At 40.8% G+C, this 18913-nt stretch overlaps 1 protein-coding gene across 1 annotated transcript in view; it reads left to right on the top strand.

The window, feature by feature from the left end:
- Positions 1 to 18913, top strand: part of csmd3b (CUB and Sushi multiple domains 3b) — a 773500-nt gene that overhangs the window by 563065 nt on the left and 191522 nt on the right. The window contains exons 13-15 of the mRNA XM_042331884.1: positions 8151 to 8333; positions 15152 to 15478; positions 18184 to 18378. Coding sequence (XP_042187818.1) covers positions 8151 to 8333; positions 15152 to 15478; positions 18184 to 18378 — 705 coding nt within the window. The remainder of the gene's footprint in view (positions 1 to 8150; positions 8334 to 15151; positions 15479 to 18183; positions 18379 to 18913) is intronic.

Here is an 18913-nt window from a genome sequence, read left to right as displayed (position 1 = left end):
TTTAATTCAGTTTCAGTTGAGTTCCCAGCAGACATGAGTCCCTGACACAACTATCCTTAATTCAACTTGGCAAATTGGCAAAAACTGGGAAATTTCACTCAAAGATTTTCATTGAAATGCCATGCAAGGGTTTCTCTGCAGATATTCGGTTTAGGCATACTACATTATTTTTGCTTTTGGTCGGTCAGGTGTCTGACACCTGTAGAACTTGTAGAAACCCATCACCATGTTTAAGAGTATCCAAACCAGAGTAATAGCGCCACATGTGGTTGCCTCCTACACATGAAAATGTCCTTGTATCTGCAATTGAATATGTACTCTTTCCCTGCAAGGACACACTCTGTTTACTTAGTTCCAAATTGTCAAATTCAAGTTGACAAGAGTATCCCAGATTGTATGTTCAGGTTCTGCTGGAGGTCAACCATTTCTCAACAACAAATGCAGATTGAATATGTAAGGCTATGTAACAGTTGCTACTATGTCCATGGGTTTCTGCACGTGTTCCAGCAGTGGACTCATGACCTGGGTTTTTTGCTTTTTTACTATTCTGCCCCAGCAACATTGTATTCCCAAGAAATTAACACTTAATCCACACCACATATTCTGCATATGTTGTCTCAAGCTACATTCAAAGTCTCTTTGAATAGTGCAAACACAAGACAAACCAAATGTTTCCAGTCAAGGCAAAGCTAAGTTTATTTATAAAAACAGAAAGGCAAAACATAACCCAACAATACTATAAGGCAAAACTCAATTAGGCTTCCCTTAAAAATACACCGTGTTAAACATCTTTGGTCTTAGCATACAAAATGACATTTTCAACTATAGTTATGATGAGATGAGATCATATTTGTTCAGATAACTGGAAAAACAAATCTCCCTGCTCAATTTTGGTACAGTTTTATCCTGGAAGCTGAAATAAACATGCCTTTCACCTATCTCAGAAAAGGTCTTGTGTTCAGTTCAGTTACTTGTCAGTGGAACTCATGCCACTGTGGTTGTGGGTTCAAGACCCAATTTGGCTCTTTGAGCTCAAAGTAGGCTGTCATTCAATATAATATGGAGACCACTGTATTGTTGGAGGTGCTATCCTTTGGATGAGATGTTAAACCGAGGTCCGTCTCCCTGTTCAGCTAGTCGAAAAGAGAATAGTTGAGTTTTTTTTGATGCCCTGATCAACAATCCTCCAAATAAAATTGATCATTCACTTTATGGCTGTTTGTAGGACATTGCTGTGTGCAAGTTGACTGTAAAACTTATTTCAGATATATCCATTACATTTACAGTAAAATCCTGTGAAGCACTTTGAGACATTTTGACAATGTGCTAAAGTTCTATGTCGAAAGTAAGGGTTATTATTAGAAAAGTTAAAATTGTAAATATTTTAAAAACTGCAAAATCCACTACAGATGTGGAGCAAATTATAAAAGTTTCCAAAATAAAACAGCCAAGATATATTTGATGCTGTGGTTAACTTATGGACTGCAAGAATTATACCTCTGGCTAGAGTTTGGGAACTGCAGGTGAAAAGTTGTTGGCAAATACATTGCATTCCTTCTTTCATTCACTGAACTTTAGTTTGTTTTTCTTTCCCTCTGTCTTTGCGTTTTTGTCTCTATTATTTTCTTTCTGGTGGTAAGTACAATTTTTAAAGCTGTTAATATGTTTTCCTTCAACTCGCCCACCTCTCTTCCCACATATCCTTTTGTTTTCTCCAGTCAAGAGGATAACCTGCTCCCAAGATATGCCATTGCCACTCTGACTGGGCTGCAAGAGGTTCACAGGACAAACACAGTGTGACAATCTGTCTAGGAGAGACAAAGGGCATTTGGCACCCCCCTTCCCCCGACCTCAGCTCCGCCCCTGGGTGACACAATGACAACAACAAAAATGTGTGCCTTTTACATTGTACCTTTTAAGTAGGATTATATTTCAGAGCATTCCACGAGACAGGGTTGGATCATGAGCAAGGTAGGGGAAGGCGAGGTGACTGATAGCCGCAGCTGAAGAGGTAGTGTTTTGGGGTCGATTTAAGAGCTAGATACAAAGGGGTTGAGATAGAGAAGCAAAGGGAAGGTATTCCAGAGGTTAGGGAACAGTGGCTGAAGGCTTGACGACTGATGGAGTTAAAGGATAGGGAAAAGGCCAAGTTAGCCAAATGTAGGGTGTGAACAAAGGAGTGGGGTAGGAAAAGGTCACACAGATTATTATTATTACTATTTGAAGTTAGAATTAAATTCCAGATAAAAATAAGGATGTGGATGAAACAAGTTTTTAAAAAAAGTTTTATTTCACTGTGAAAGCTGGGATTCTTTGGTGAATCATGAAGGGGAGTAATAATAATAATCCTTGCATTTGATATAGCTATCACGTCTTTGAGACATCTCAAAGGGCTTCACAGAATAAACTGTAAAGTGAATTGACTATTTTTGGGGCAAAACATGGCAGCCAATTGTGCACAGCAGTGATCCGCAAACAGTCTTGGATTGAATTGACCAATTTACTATCTTTAAAATTTTGTTAAGAAATTATTACCCCCAGAAAAGCAATCCGCCAATCAACTAACAACCAGGTTCCTACTTATTGCTAGGTAAACAGAGGGGTGTGGAATAAGGAAACTTTCCCAACATTACGTCTTGCCGGGAATCAAATCCAGGTCTCTCTCTTGCGAGGCAAGTGCTCTAACCACTGAGCTACAGGACGATAGCAGGAGTAGAGCTTATGTTTTTCTTGTTCTTTCAACCCTGAGGCTGCAAAAATATTACTTTGAATATCTAAACACCATGTATTGCTTCGTAAATATTTTATTTCAATAAAAATATTCAAGAATTTAAGCACATGTGAGCCCGTCGAGGTAAGGAAGGGGCTGACTGAAATATGAAATCTTTAAGTCTTGCATATTCTTTCAGTGAATCCCTGAATTGTTGAGCTCCCCCCAAAGATGTCACTTACGTCTTCACCTGCACATTTCAGGTGTCATTCTGGTTCAGTTGGTTGCACTCTCGCCTGAGTCAGTAGGTTATGGGTTCAAGTCCCATGTTGGGACTTGGAACACACATAGTCCAGACTAGGAGTTCTCAAACTTTGTCACAGTGAGCTTCCCTAAGCTAAGGAATAAAACACAATTGCGCTTTCCCATAGTTTACAAAGACAACACAAATTACTAAAAATCCTATACTTTGCCAGAATGCGAGTAATAAAGCAAAAGGGCTTTGATCAATCTAGTTATATTAAGAGTATGAGTGTCAAAAATACTCATTTTATTTCATAATGCACCTTCTGTGTTATCTCACAGTTAACCAAATACAAAAAGAATACAAATTGCAGCAGCTAAAATAAAACTGAATAACATTTTAGGAAATTATAACACCAAACAATTATAGATTACGTCAGTATAATATCCATCAGTTCTACCTATTCAGTAGGAGGAGTGAGCTTGTTTGGAGTTTGGTTGTTATGGAAAGCATTATCTCCAGGTTTGGGAAGCATTGTCACAGGATATGGTTGTCGCGGGAAGCAATGTCATAGGTTTTGGCTGTCGGGGGTATGGCTTTGGTGAGGTACAGGACCAGTCTCGCAAACCTGGAACTGTTGGGATGTATGCAACTGGCGCCTCCCCTGGCAAATGTCCACGTCTCCCCAGATTGGTGCGCCCCATAGTTTGAGGATCTCTGATCTAGACTGACACTCCGATACAATGCTGGGCACACCAGCATTACACTGCAGCATGAGCCTAGGCTGTGAGCTCGAAGTCTTGATGTGGAGCTTGAATCCACAATGTTCTGATTCAGAAGTGAGAATACTACCATCTGAACCTTGTATTACTGCCATTTTTTGGAAACAGTTAGCTCAATATCATAATAATATTCCTTGCATTTGATATAGTGCCTTATCACGTCTTTGAGACATCTCAAAGCACTTCATAGAATATACTGTAAAGTAAATTTACTGCATATTTTGTGGGTGAAACAAAGTAGTTAGATTTATTCAATAGGTAAGTAAGTGGGTAGGATCGTAGACTACTAAGTGATTGTACTGTCATATATTAAACACGTTTATTTTGTCTTGGGATTTATTAATCTATCAATTTACCAACAATTTACTTTCATATACTGGGTTCATATTAAAAAAGTAGAAAATAAGAATATTTGAAATGAAGTGAATGTTGCTACATAGGCAAAATACTATTTTAAAAATAATAAAATCCTGTATAATAGTTTTTGCTAAGGAGCTTAGAGACCTCTGCAAAATATAATCATGGATTTTTAAACTGTTTCCTTTGTGTTTGTTTTTTTGGAAATAGAAACTTTGAAATGTTATAATGGGTATATTTTCTTACACAAAAAGTAGATTTTCAATAGGAACAAAACAGAAACAAAAACAACAAAATAAAACAGCAATTCTGGCATCTAACTGTGTATTTGTAATTACTGAGAACATATGCTGATCGCCAGAGGATTCTGCTAGATCAATAAATTACTTTTGCGCAGATGGAAAAGAAGTCTGTTTAATCAGCCTAAAGACTTAAACAAGATTTTTTTTTAGTAGTGCCATGTCAGTTGTAGCCAAGTTAATTTGAGATGCTTTTGTGGAAATTAAATTTCATTCACAAATTAAAAAAACACCCAAACACTTATATGTTACACATGGTGGGAAAATAAAAGCTGTTTCAAACAAAATCGACAATTATTGTATTCAATCTGTAGAACATTGGATTTTTCCATCTATTTCTAAAGGTGAGTCATACATATGAATCTAACAAGTCTTCCCTCCTCAAGACTTCCTTCCTCACCTCATTCCCTCGCCCCCTCCCTCACCTCACGTTGCTCCCTTCCTCACATAATTCCCTTGCTCCCTGCCTCACCTTATTCGTTCCCTCCTCACCTTGTACTCTCCCTCCCTCACCTTGGTCCCTCCCTCACCTTGTTCCCTCCTTCCTTCACCTTGTTCCATCCCTCACCTCATTTCCTCTCTCCTTCCTTCACCTCGTTCAACGACGATCATGGAGTCCTATAGCTCAGTGGTTAGAGCACTCGCGTTGCAAGTGAAAGACCTGGGTTCGATTCCCGGCAGGGCGAAACCTTGGGCAAGTTTCCTTACTCCACACGCCTGATAATAATCCCTTAAGAAAGAAAAATAAATTGACCATTTCAATTCATGACTGTTTGTGGGACACTGCTGTGCGCAATTGGCTGCTACGTTTCACCCACAAATATACAGTCAACTCACTTTACAGTATATTCTGTGAAGCGCTTTGAGTCGTCTAGAAGATGTGAAAAGCACTATATCAAATGCAAGGATTATTATTATTATTATCTCCTTGCCAAAGCTCTGAGTCATCTTTCCCCACCCTTCAGCTCCCACCCCCAGCTTGAGTCCCCAGCCAGTATTATTTTGCACATCCTCCCGATGTGAAAGGTGCTATATAAATGTAATTTTTTGTTGTTTACTAGATGGATCCAAAGCCAGTTCTAAGATTTCTGTGTCGCCAATTTGATTTTCCATTAACAGCTCCAATCATTGTTCCTATTCCAGAGCTGCTGTTCCTGTTCCTGCACAGTTTTATGGGATACTCAATGAGTTAAGTCAGAATTCCAAGAAACTATACGGAACCAGCAATTGAAATCCATGGTTGTGCAGAAATCTTTAGGCCCAACTAGCAGTCAAAAGTTGGATGAATATCAGGGTCTAGGAATAGAGGCGAAAAACGTGTGATGATTCAAAATATATTTGATAACGCATAGAATTACAAAGAATTATATAGCACAGAAACTATTAGTGTTTACTCTCAACATGAGCCCCCACTCCTCCTAATTCACTCTCCTAAAGCCCTCTATTCCCTTCTCCCTCATGAATACATCAGGTTTCCTCTTAAATACATTAATACAAAATGCTTTAACCATAGCTTTTGTTAGTGAATTCCACATTTCTGGTCAATAAATCCCCAAATAAAATTGGTCACTCACTCTATGGCTATTTGTGGGATAATGCTGTGGACAAACTGTCTGCTCCATCTTGCCCACAAAATATAGTCAATCCACTTTACAGTATATCTTGTGAAGCACTTTGAGACATCTTGGTGACTTGATAAGGCGCTTTAAGAATTATTAATATTATATTCTTTCACCACCCTCTATGTAAGAATTTCCTCATAAATCTGTTTTATATCTGCTCCTGTCCATCTTGTTTTATGCCCCCTTGTTTTGGACTCGCAAACAATAGCTTGCAAATATATTTAGCATCCTTCGCATGGGCAATGTCTCGGAGCTTTTAACAGTAGTGTGGCTGGATGCCGAGCTGGAAAGAGAAGGCACACTCAAAGAGGAAAGTTTTCTCACGTATTTTGAGCTTGCTGCACCAGCAAATAACATCCCAGCTGTGTCAGCCTGCCTCAGTTGCCCCACACTCTTGCCTCTGAGTTAAAAGATTGTAAGTTCAAGCCTCATGTCAGGATTTTGAACTCATATCATCTAGGCCAGGGGTCTCCAACCAGTTAATCGCCACTGGGTGACCTCTCGCAGATACTCAATAACAATAATCATAATAATAATAATCCTTGCATCTGATATAGCGCTTTTCATGTCTTCTAGACGTCTCAAAGTGTTTCACAGAATATACTGTAAAGTGAATTGACTGTATATTTGTGGACCAAATGTGGCAGTCAATTGCACACAGCAGTGTCCCACAAACAGTCATGGATTCAAGTGATCAATTTTTTATTGTTTTTTTCTTGAGGGATTACTATTAGTCGTGTGGAGTAAGGAAACTTGCCCAAGGTTTCGCCCTGCCGGGAATCCAACACAGGTCTGTCGCTTGCGAGGCGAGTGCTCTAACCACTGAGCTACGGACTCCACAAGTCCAGAAAATATCACTCCACAATAAAGAGGAGTGATATTTTCTGGTATTTAAACAATCAAGATTATATTTTTATTTTGAAACAAATGAAATCCTTTGTGCATCTGGCTTTGTTTACAATTAGCTCACACTCCAGTGGAGGTAGTGCTGCATTTTTGGAGGTGTTGTCCTTCAACAAATTGTGATCCTTTGGAAGTTCTCCTAGTTTCCTGGTCAACAATTCTCCAAATAATAATATTAATCTTCGCATTTGACATAGCATCTTACCACTTCATTGACATGTCTCAAAGCACTTCACAGAATATACTATAAAGTGAATTTGCTATATATTTTGTGGGCGAAATGCGGCAGACAATTGTGCACAGCAGTGTCCCACATAGAGTCATGGATTGAGTGACCAAATTATTATTCATTTATTTATTCGGGGGGGGGGCGGATTACCCCCAGAAAGCAATCCGTCAATCGACTAACCGGTTTCTTACTTACTGCTAGGTAAACAGAGGCATGTAGAGTAAGGAAACTTGCCAAGCATTTTGCCCCTCCCGGGAATTGAACCCAGGTCTCTTGCTTGCGAGGCACATGCTCTAATTAATACACTACGGGACCCCACAAATAAAATTGATCACTCACTTCATGACTGTTTGTGGGACATTGCTTTCACTACAATGTAAGGTAAATCCTCTGAAACACTTCTGTCTTTCTGAAAGGCGCTATATCAAAGGCAAGGATTATTATTATTACAGCCCAATAATAATAATTGACAACAATGCAGATCATTTCTAACTGCAGCTAACAAGTGTAAAATGTTTTGAAATCTATTGTTTTGGGAATGATATGAACTATTCCCAGATTAATTAACGGCTAGAGCACAGATTTTATCCTTTCATGTTGATGTCATCAAAGATGAATATAATTGTGGATGAGGAAGTCTCTGGAAGTAGCTCCAGGGCACAATATGAAACATGGGTCTCTGTTTTGTTGTTTATATTTATACTTCCTTCCTGCTTTTTGTTCCATTCCGTTGATCTTCTTTTCTGATTTTTCTTTTACTTCTGCGCTTATAAGTTTGTTTTTAGATCTATCTTTCCAACCCATTTTTGGTCTTTGTCTCCTTCTACCCCTCAGCTCCTCATATCCTGCAGAGAAGATGCGGCAGAGTTCTATAATTGTTTAAATTGATATATTTTTAAGAACTGTTTTTGTTATTTGGTTTCCGACTTGGGGTTTATGAGTGTTTTTCAATGCAGAAGAAATATGTTTGTTGACCTTCTCGGTTTCTTACTTCGTTCTCGCAGAGATTGATGAAGAGAGTTGCGGTGATCCAGGGATTCCACTTTATGGCATGCGTGACACAGATGGCTTCTTGAATGGGAATATTTTGAAGTTTCGGTGTTTGTCTGGATTTGAACTGATCGGAGAAAAGTCCTTACTTTGCCAAGACAACAACCAATGGTCTGCAAATATACCAATTTGCATCTGTGAGTATTAGAGTTTAACTTTTCTTTATGCTATATACAATTAACTTTCATCGAAACTGGTGAGACGATAAATAAGAATGATTACCACTCTACAACACAAAGAGGTAGCATTTGAAGTGATCATTAAAGGATTCCAAGCTGACTTCTGAACGTAGTAACTGTCCACAATTCTGCCCTATTCATTCCAAATGTTCTTGGCATTGACTTAGACAAGATGGAATTTCAAGCCATCTTTATCTTAATTAGCAGAAGGAACATATGAAGGAATGCTGCAATTTTTAACTTCATAGTTTTGGATAAACCATGAACTACCACAATGATACTAATTCAAATGGGTATCTTCATGATAGGACCATGAGTGCCTCACCACTGATTTTACTGATTTTACTGTTGAAGAGAATATTTTTTGAAGTTACTTTTCTGTCTTTTCTTCTCCACATCCAAGCCATGGTTCGCTCTGCCTTCCCTCACCTCTGTAACATCGCCCGACTCTGCCACTACCTCACCCCTCAGGCCGCTGAAACTCTTGTTCATGCCTTCATCACCTCCAGGCTGGACTATGCAAATGCCCTGCTTGTCAGCCTTCCCAACTCCTCCCTCCACAGGCTGCAGATAATCCAGAACTCTGCAGCCTGTGTCCTCTCCCGCACCAAACTCCGTGACCCCATCTCCCCCATTCTCGCTCGACTCCATTTGCTCCCTATCCTTCAGAGGATCCAGTTCAAGATCCTGGTCCTCATCTACAAAGCCCTCCATGGCCTCACCCCACCCTACCTCTGCAACCTTCTAACCACCTACCAACCCGCTTACTCCCTCCGCTCAGCCAGCTCCAGTCTGCTCCACATCCCCGACCCACCCATCCCACCATTGGCGGGAGAGCCTTCAGCCACTCTGCCCCCAACCTCGGGAATTCCATCCCCCAGTCACGCCGCCACATCCCCTCCTTAGCCTCCTCCAACCTCCCCTTCCTGTTCAAGGTCCTTGAAAGAGTCGTCGCCTCCCAGCTGCGCACTTTCCTCTCCATCCATTCATTATTCGAACCCCTTCAGTTGGGTTTCCGTGCTGCCCATAGCACGGAAACCACCCTGGTCATGGTCACTAATGACATCTTGACCATCTGCGACCAGGGCTCCCTCTGCCTCCTCATCCTCCTCGACCTATCGGCCGCATTCAATACGGTCGACCATGCTATCCTCCTCCACCACTTGTCCTCCCACCTCAACCTTCAAGGCCTTGTCCTTGAGTGGTTTAGGTCGTACCTCTCCCACCGTCTTCATTTTGTTTCCACAAACGGTTTTTCCTCCAGCCCCCGCACTGTCTCATGCGGTGTCCCTCAGGGCTCTGTCCTCGGTCCCCTCCTCTTCATCCTCTATATGCTCCTGCTTGGTGATATCATCCGCAGACATGGGGTTAACTTCCACATGTATGCGGATGACACCCAACTCTACCTTTCCTCTTCTACCCTCAACTCCACGACCACCGATGTCCTGACAGCCTGTCGTCTGACATCGAGTCCTGGACAAGAGACAACTTTCTTCAGTTCAACGTGCACAAAACTGAGGCCCTCCTGATTGGCTCACGTCAGCGCCTCCGCACCTCAGGCGCTGACAGCATCAGCATCCAAGGCTGCACTCTCCACCTCTCAAAGCCAGTCAGGAACCTCGGCGTTCTGTTCGACCCTGAGCTGTCCTTTGTTCCTCATATCCGCGCCACAACTGGAACTGCCTTCCATCACCTCCGGAACATCGCCAGACTACGGCACTACCTCACCCCTCACGTTGCTGAAACCCTGATCCACGCCTTTATCACCTCAAGGCTGGACTATGGGAACTCTCTCCTCGCCGGCCTTCCCGGCACCTCCCTCCACAAGCTGCAGGTCATTCAGAACTCTGCAGCTCGTGTACTGTCCCGCACCAGGCTTCGGGACCACATCACTCCCACCCTCGCTCGCCTCCACTGGCTCCCCATCCCCCAGAGGATCGAATTCAAGATCCTCATCCTCACCTACAAGGCCATTCACGGCCTTGCTCCCTCCTACCTCTCTGACCTACTATCCCCCTACTTACCTGCCCGTACCCTCCGTTCCTCTGGCTCCGGTCTGCTCCACATCCCCCGCCCCAACCGCCCTACCATCGGTGGCCGGGCCTTCAGCCTCTCAGCCTCTAGGCTCTGGAACTCCATCCCCCAGTGCCTTCGCCGCCTCCTCCCTTTCCTCCTTCAAGGCCGGTCTCAAGACCTTTCTCTTCGACCATGCCTTCAGCTCCCCTCTCGACTCTCTACCCCTTTCTCGCTCCCTCCTTTCCCTCCCCTCACCCTGACCATTTCCCCCCTGCTCGGGTCCCAACCCAACTGTCCAGGGCCTTGGGACGTCCTCCCGACATGAAAGGCGCTCTATAAATTAAATCTTGTTGTTGTTCAAGTCCCGCCTCAAAACCCTCCTCTTCGACCATGCAATCGGTCACCCCCCCTTTCCCTCCTCTCCCTTCTCCTTCCCTGACCCCAGCTCGAGTCTGAAGGCTGTACACTACCCAGTGCCTTGAAACGTCCTCCCGACGTGAAAGGCACTATGCAAATGTAATCTTGTTGCTGTTATTGTTACCGTATTTCAATGTTTTAAAAAAGAAAGATCTGTTCAGATGCTATACTTTCCTGGTTCAACACTAGTTAAATGGAATGGACTACTAGTTGTAGATTTGTAATTTTGATAGTTAATAGTAATGTTGACAATGCTTTCTATGGCAAGCTATGTAGTTTTAGCTGGTTAAACTCCAACAATACCCTAACACACACTCTGTGGTCCTCAAGTCTTAGTTCTCGCTACTCTGTGCCTAATACACTGTGGAATTAGGTAAGCAGAAATGCATTCCTCCAGGGAGAGAGTGAGAATTCCATTCCAGACACAGAAAAATTTCCATGTGCGACTCTCAGTCTGCTTTATATACTGATAGTAATGGGTTTCCTCTTGTATCAAGCGTTCGGCTGATCAAAAAAGTGATAATTTCAGTCGGGGCTTTAGTGCTGTTCATTTATGTTAAATGACTAAAATGTTGCTTGGTGGATGGTCATAGAGTAGCATTGGCAGAGGCATCAAAGCAGATCACGAGTCTCTCCTTTTGGACGTGATGTGCTGTGTAACACAGAAGAAGAAAAGCAAGATAAAAATGTACAATGGTGAAATTTCAAACATTCTTAGAAGCATGTCCCTGTTCTTTTATTTGTTGCTTTCTCCTGCCTTTTCTTACATGAAAGTGATGTTTCATACTGGATCTGCACGGTCTCTGGCATTCCTAGCTTAACTTAGCAAATGTGATCCTTTTTCATGAGTGAGTCCAGATAATAACTGCTAGCACACTATTCAAGCATGGATGCCTTCTCAGCTGAGCCTGTTCCTAACCTCACCTGACATTCACCCATGTACTTTCCCAGCAAAAGACCATTCAGTATCAATCAGATGCAGTGACCTCTTTGTCCTTTACCTTCCCTAGTCTGAGAACATCAAACACATTATAAGCACACTACTATTGTTCCCAGTAATAAACTAGTTTAGAGCAAATAAGGAATCATACATTATATAGAATGTTATTAACTGTACAGCACCAAAATAGGTCATTCAGCCCAACTAGTGCTTACGTTAATGCTTTACATGAACTTCCACCCCATCCTAATCACTTCTCCTATAGCCCTCTATTCCCTTCTCTATCATGTTTCCATCATGAAAATATTGAATTTCTTATTAAATATGTTAATGTTTTCCGCTTCAACCATAGATTCTGGGAATGAGTTGAATACATTTCATCACCCTTTTTCTAAAGAAGTTTCTCCTAAATTCCACTCCACTAACTATCGTAGGAGATCCTTTATGTCCCCTTATTCAAACTCACAAACAAGTGGAATCTGCCTATTAACATCCACCTTATCAAACCTTTTCAAAACTGTAAACACATCTATCTGGTCCTCTCCTAAACATGTCATCTCCAGGGAGAAAAGTTCCCATCTGTCCATTCATTCTTGGTAGTTGGTAGTTTTTCCTAGTGTCCTGACCAACAATTGCCCAAGTAAAATTGGTCATTTATTTCATGGCACTTTGTGGGACATTACTGTGAACAAATTAGTTGTTACATTTCATCCACAAAATACACACTTATGCATTTTACAGTATATCCTGTGATGTGCTTTGAGACATTTTGCTGGCTAGATCATATATAAGGCTTATATGTTTTTGTTTTGGTCAGCCAGGTGTCTTGACACATGTGAAAAACCATCACCACACTTAAGAGTATCCAAACCTGTATTATATGCATACTACCAACATAACAACATTTTTGTGTATTGGAATGAAATACACATACCCTCCCTACTCATGTAATTCTAAAGAATATTAGCCCCAGGCTGGTAAGAGCCAAGGCTTCTCGACCACCTGGGAGCTAGTTGGCTAGGATACTGGGAGAAGCTCCCTTCTCTCTCTGAATAGTGGTGTAGGATCTTCAACATCCACCTGAACAGATGGGGTTTGAGTGGGATACTGGCTTAAATCAAATGATAAATTGACAAATATCACCGGTGTAGGATTGGAAGCAGGAAACCTGGCCCCTAAGCGAAAATCTAAAATAGCAGCGCAAGATTCTGAAACCAGTTCAAAACCCAGCCGTTCTGTTGAATTCAGAGAGAGAAATGTTCACATTTAAATCCTGTGTATAATTATCACCTAAAGCTATCACGTTCTTAACAGATTCAATGAAGCCCAGCATTTTTTATTCCCGTGACCTCATGAAGTGGTTATAAATTTGCTGAGATAAATCACACTCAGTACCATTTTGTCTTGCATGCCTCATATAATAGTTAAATTCTAACTTGAAACTTCAAAGTTTAGACCCTTTGAAGTCAAAGACTGAACATTGATGTGGAAATCTCCTCTCCAAACCCCCTGGGGCTAGCTTTTATACAGACATTGCTATAAATGGGATGGATTTTCTATCAATCTTTAATTGTGAAGGCCATTTTGTATTGCAGAGTCATGCCCACTCGTAATTGGAGAAAGCCTTCCCAACTAATTTAACTTAAAACCTTTAAAAGGAGAGATGAAATGTTCTTGCCATATGTCTGGGCTGGATGCAATCCTTGGTCCCAGTGGTGAAAGGGCATTTTTCCAATTTGCTAGTACTCTTGAGATTACCAATAGCTCATGAATGAAGGAAAAAAAACAATTATTTGTCAGGACCTTACATTTACTGCTATTGTAGAACTTATTCAGAAATTTTTAAAATTTCTAATCTATGTTTCATGCTGTCTAATGTCCCTGTTATTGCATTCATATGGGGGAGCTGCAAAGCTTGTTTAGTGCATTCTATTGCGGCCAAAGGCCCTATTGTTCCTCTGTATTGTGGGGTGCTGTATTTATTGCTAAACTACAGGCAGTTATTGGTTGCCTGAATCCATTACAATGAGGAATTTAATTAAAATTGGTACAACAATTGACAGGCTGGGACAAAAATATAATATGTGGTAAAACCTTTAAGCATATTTGTTGCTTGGCACTTCCAATATATCTTTTATTGTTGTCTCCACTAAGGAACAGCTGAGTTATTCTGTATTTTTTATAGTAGATAACAAATCAGGGCATCGATAGTAGGTAACAAATTGGTGTGTAAACCTCTGAACTCATCACAATTAGTTAGGTCTGAATCTTGACTGCATAGAACTTGCTAACCATAGGACACTGTGAATAATAGAATTACAGTGTCGGCTTGTAGGGTATTGCTTTAACCCCCACCCCCAAATAAAACTGAATTAAGCCAGCATCAATTCTGCAGTCCAGTACTGTGGACGTGCCTGGCTCAGGAACTTAGTGATTGAGACCGCCACAGAGGGTGGGCTTGATTCTGATATCCCATTGGCAAACAAATCACTTTGCAGGCAGGTCAGCTTTAAGGGGTTTCCACTTACCTCCCGCTCACCGCCCCCCAGAATTACGAGTTGATCATTTGATATCCAAAAGTGGGGTTTGAGCCCTGACAAGGTAGAAATTGTATTAGTTGGTGAGACCAAATGCTGGATGAGCCTCTTCTGATCTAGTGACTGCTGTAGAGTTGGATGGTAGCCAAACCCACGGAAAGTCTTTAGTTAATTGCCGGCCCCGTCAGCCCCATTTATGAACAATGTTAATCAATTAGGAAAAATGTCAAGGGCATATATTGGCTACAAAAGAGATTCATGAGGATGGTACCAGGAATTAGAGGATTTACTTGTGAGGGGAACTGGGACTATTTTTGCTTGAACAGAGAAAGCTTAGAGTAAACTGGATTAGGGATGTTCAAAATCATGAGGGGGCTTTGATAATGTAAAAACGGGGAAGCAGTTTTCTCTGGTTGATGAGTCGGAAACTGGAGGCCTTAAATTTAATATAGGGAGAGGTTAGCAGATTTATTTTTACATATTTTTGCATTCGGAATCTATGTAAAAAATAGCTTTATCTTACAGAAATGTTTTTTTACGAATGTCAGTATAGCAGGGGTAACTAGATGATAATTAAAGGTCAGTGTGTCACGGTCATTAAACCATTTGACTCAGCTGTCTGCATGGTTTACCAGAATGACTCACCACCGACACAGTGGTGCCACGACAGAAAATTATTTTTAAGTGAGTGTTTATACAATGAAAATAATAATTGCATTTAATATAGTGCTTTATCACATCGTCGAGAAGCACTTCCAGAATTTACTGTAAAGTGCTGTGACTGTGCATTTTGTAGGATGGTGACATTGGACCTAAAATTGCTACTTTTAATGTTAACTGTTTTAAATGCATTTTTATTTTTACAGTTCCTTGTTTGTCCAACTTTACTGACCCGATTGGAACAGTGCTATCGCCCGACTACCCCGAAGGCTACAGCAACAATATGAACTGTGTCTGGCTGATCATTGCAGACTGGGGCAGTCGAATCCATCTCTCCTTCAATGATTTTGACCTGGAATCTCAGTTTGACTTCCTTGCCATAAAGGATGGAGAATCAGTTGATTCACCCGTGTTAGGAACCTTCAGTGGATCCGAGGTTCCTTCTCATCTCACTAGCAACAATCATATACTACGGCTGGAATTTCAGGCTGACCACTCCATGTCGGGCCGCGGGTTTAACATCACCTATAGTGGTACGTTTATCTTTTCCTTCTCCTTTAAATGCGTGTTTAATGGTCGCTTATGACTGCAGCATTTATTAAGCCTACGGAAATGGCAGCTTGTTTTGCAAACCATATTCTGGATATTCAAAACAAAACAAAAAGCTGGAAAGTAATGTAACTTGCGGTAGTCTTTTGTGTTGAGACAAGATTAGAAAAATTTGGGTGAATTAATCTAAACGTAAAGGTGACACCCATTGAGGAAGCTCTATGAAAGACAGGATACAGATGAGTTTCTCTACACCAACTGACATAACTTTGAGGGATGAGCAAGTAATTCATGACAACACCAATGTGCTAGTGCAACACATTGTTTACATTCTACCTGTCCTTCCTCAGGGTCTTTTATATGTTGTAAGGTTCGCTGATTGTCAAATGTACAGGGAGTGTCTGGATAGCCAGGAGGAGATTAGCACAGAATTGGTTTCTGTCATTCTTTAGCAAATAGCTAGTCATGGGGTGGGGGGGGGGTAGGAAGTGGGTCTAAATGGGTCTAAAATGTGAGAATTAGAATGGATTCAGAAAGGATTCACAGTTATCAAATTGTGTGGTTAACCAGATGTGAATCAAAAAGACACACAAGAACTCCAGCCCAATCGCCTTCCGGCTGCTCAGAGAGCAGCTGCTGCGGATCAGTCTGATTCTCAGACTGTCAGAATATTTACAAATGTTTTGTGAATCCTGCATTTTAGACCCTACACTTGAGCCATCCAGCTTTCTATACATTGTAAAATGAGGGCAGCAGTAAGTGGCTCTTCAGTGTGGTACCTGGCACGGGTAAGACATATGTAACAAATGAAGCTGAAAGTGTCATTTTAGGCCAACAGTTGTGACCAATACTATCCCTAAAAGGTTGTCAATGGTATTATTACATTCATTCAAATTGTATTAAATCTGACACTTGTCAACTTGTCTTGTATTTATTACCAACATGATTGCCAGAAGCTTGGCCTTCTTAACATGTCTCCAATTTTGTTCTGTTTTGCTTTGATTGAAGTAAATGTGAGGTGGCTTCTCTTGTCATGCATGCTGTCAGGAGAAATGGTGCTCTGATCACTTCGTTGAAATAGGGTTCATAAAGGCAAGATTCTGTGGTGTAAAAACAAATTGGTTATAGTGCTAATTAGTTTCATACAAAATATCTATTACTCCATCATCGCATCAGGAAATTTTTCCAATTCTAACATTAAGACTGGTTGGATTCATGATAGCTGCAAAAAGAGGATGTGTCAGTAATTCTGTGTCATAGGGCTTTATGTGCGTCAAAGGTATCAAAATGCTGAATAGCACAAGTTGAATTGAAATGAATGCTCTAAGTACCACACTACCATAGTGATCTGCTGTTTTAAAATAGAAAACCAAAAAGGTTATAGAATTTAAATAAAAAATGGTTCAGTGTTTCTTTGTACTAGGAAACTGATGCAAATGGACTTGTAGAAGATTGACAATATGGAACATCCAGTTAACAATTATTCTCTTTGTGTTACTGAATTGCTGTGCAGCAACAATGCTCAATGGCTATTTTTGCATTGGAGGACAGGAATGTTAAGATAACTCCAGACTTAACATAGAATTGCACAATGTCCACAATGTGTTACAAAGCAGTGTTACATTGAATGGTTGAGGCGTCATCATTAAACGATGAGAGCAAAGCTTGAGCAGTTGATGTACAACTATTCAGGCTCTTGCTGTGTTACTGCCTTAAAACACAGTAATGTTGTCCCTTATTCTGGATAACATCCAGAAGTATGTATACACACACACATATATATATATTAGTTATATATGTCTGTGAAGGCTGATTATAATAATAATAATAATAATAATCCTTGCATTTGATATAGCGCTTTTCACGTCGGGAGGACGTCCCAAAGCGCTTCACAGAACACACTGTAAAGTGAATTGACTGTATATTTGTGGGTGAACACAGCAGCCAATTGTGCACAGCAATGTCCCACAAACAGTCGTAGATTGAAAATGACCAATTTTATTATTGTTTTTGGTTTTGGAGAGATTATTATTAGGCGTGTGGAGTAAGGAAACTTGCCCAAGGTTTCGCCCTGCCTGGAATTGAACTCGGGTCTCTCGCTTGCAAAGCGAGTGCTCTAACCACTGAGCTACAGGACTTCACAAACCATTCCCATTTCCCATTTTGCTGGCAGGGTGTTATAACAGATACCAAATGACAGCAGACACCAGAAATTTAATTTTGTGATTGAACTGGTAGTGTTATTGGCACTTATTGCTGATGTAAGTTGATGTGTTCTGTACTTTTTTTATCTTGGACAATGGGGGTTGGAAAATCTATTGTGAGTAGAAAAACCACAACGTAAATGGCATGAACAATAGAAAAAGGGCCTCAGGACAACGTGTATCTCACTCTGACCAGAAAAAACTCTGCTCTGAGGTGCTCTTGAGTCTCAACATTGTTCCTGTGATTCAGTGTAACCTACTTGGGAATACTTGCCTGAGATGTGCTTTACATCCTGATGTGTTTTCCTGGAGTTTGTGCTGTTTACTCTGTGGATTTCCTGTTCAGACTTTTTTTTAACCCAAATTTCGAACGTATTTACATGATTTGTGCACTATTTCTTCAAAATGAGACCAGAATAATATTCTGATTGACAAGGATAGTTGTCAATTTCAAAGCATTGTAAATATTTTCCTTTATTTTCTAGCATTTGGACACAATGAGTGCCCTGATCCTGGCATTCCCATAAATGGCCGACGCTTTGGTGACAACTTTCAGTTGGGAAACTCTGTGTCTGTCCTATGTGAAGAAGGATTCATCAAAACCCAAGGGACAGAAACCATAACTTGTGCATTACAGGAAGGAAAGGTCATGTGGAGTGGTCCCATTCCCAAATGTGAAGGTATTGGAAGGGAGTTTGGTAAATTGCACCAGCCCATCAATCATTTATTGCAATCTCTTTAATTCCTATGACAGTAACACTGTTCTTACACCCAGATGCCATGCACCCAGAATGATTGAGCAATCCTCTGTATCTGCATGGCATTGATTTATAACTTTAATGACAATTTATTCAAGAAAAGTTTCAAATGTGCACAGAGATGCTTTGCTCGTCTGTTGGAAAATCCAGCCTGTTGATTTGTGTTCATCAGAAGAGGGAGAAAAAATTATAGCCAAGTCACCTAAACGACTTGGCTGCAAACCCAGAGAAGCTACCTGGGCCTTGTGCTTAGTGATTTTTATGGTTACTCACTGGATTTTCTGCTTCACTTGATGACACTCTGTTTAAACTGAAAGTGTTTGTCGTCAAACAATGCACCGTTTTAACATTTCTACTTTTTTCAATTATTTAATTAATTTGTTTATTAGCGCCATGTTGTAGGTAGGTATAATGACAATTACTTTGAATTGTAGCTGAGACAGAAGTGGGAAAGAAG

The sequence above is a fragment of the Callorhinchus milii genome, unplaced genomic scaffold (assembly GCF_018977255.1).
Source record: "Callorhinchus milii isolate IMCB2004 unplaced genomic scaffold, IMCB_Cmil_1.0 Scaffold2, whole genome shotgun sequence".
In the NCBI taxonomy this organism is placed as follows: domain Eukaryota; kingdom Metazoa; phylum Chordata; class Chondrichthyes; order Chimaeriformes; family Callorhinchidae; genus Callorhinchus; species Callorhinchus milii.
The sequence above is the reverse complement of the archived record's forward strand: the minus strand, read 5'-3'. Positions and strand labels throughout refer to the sequence as shown.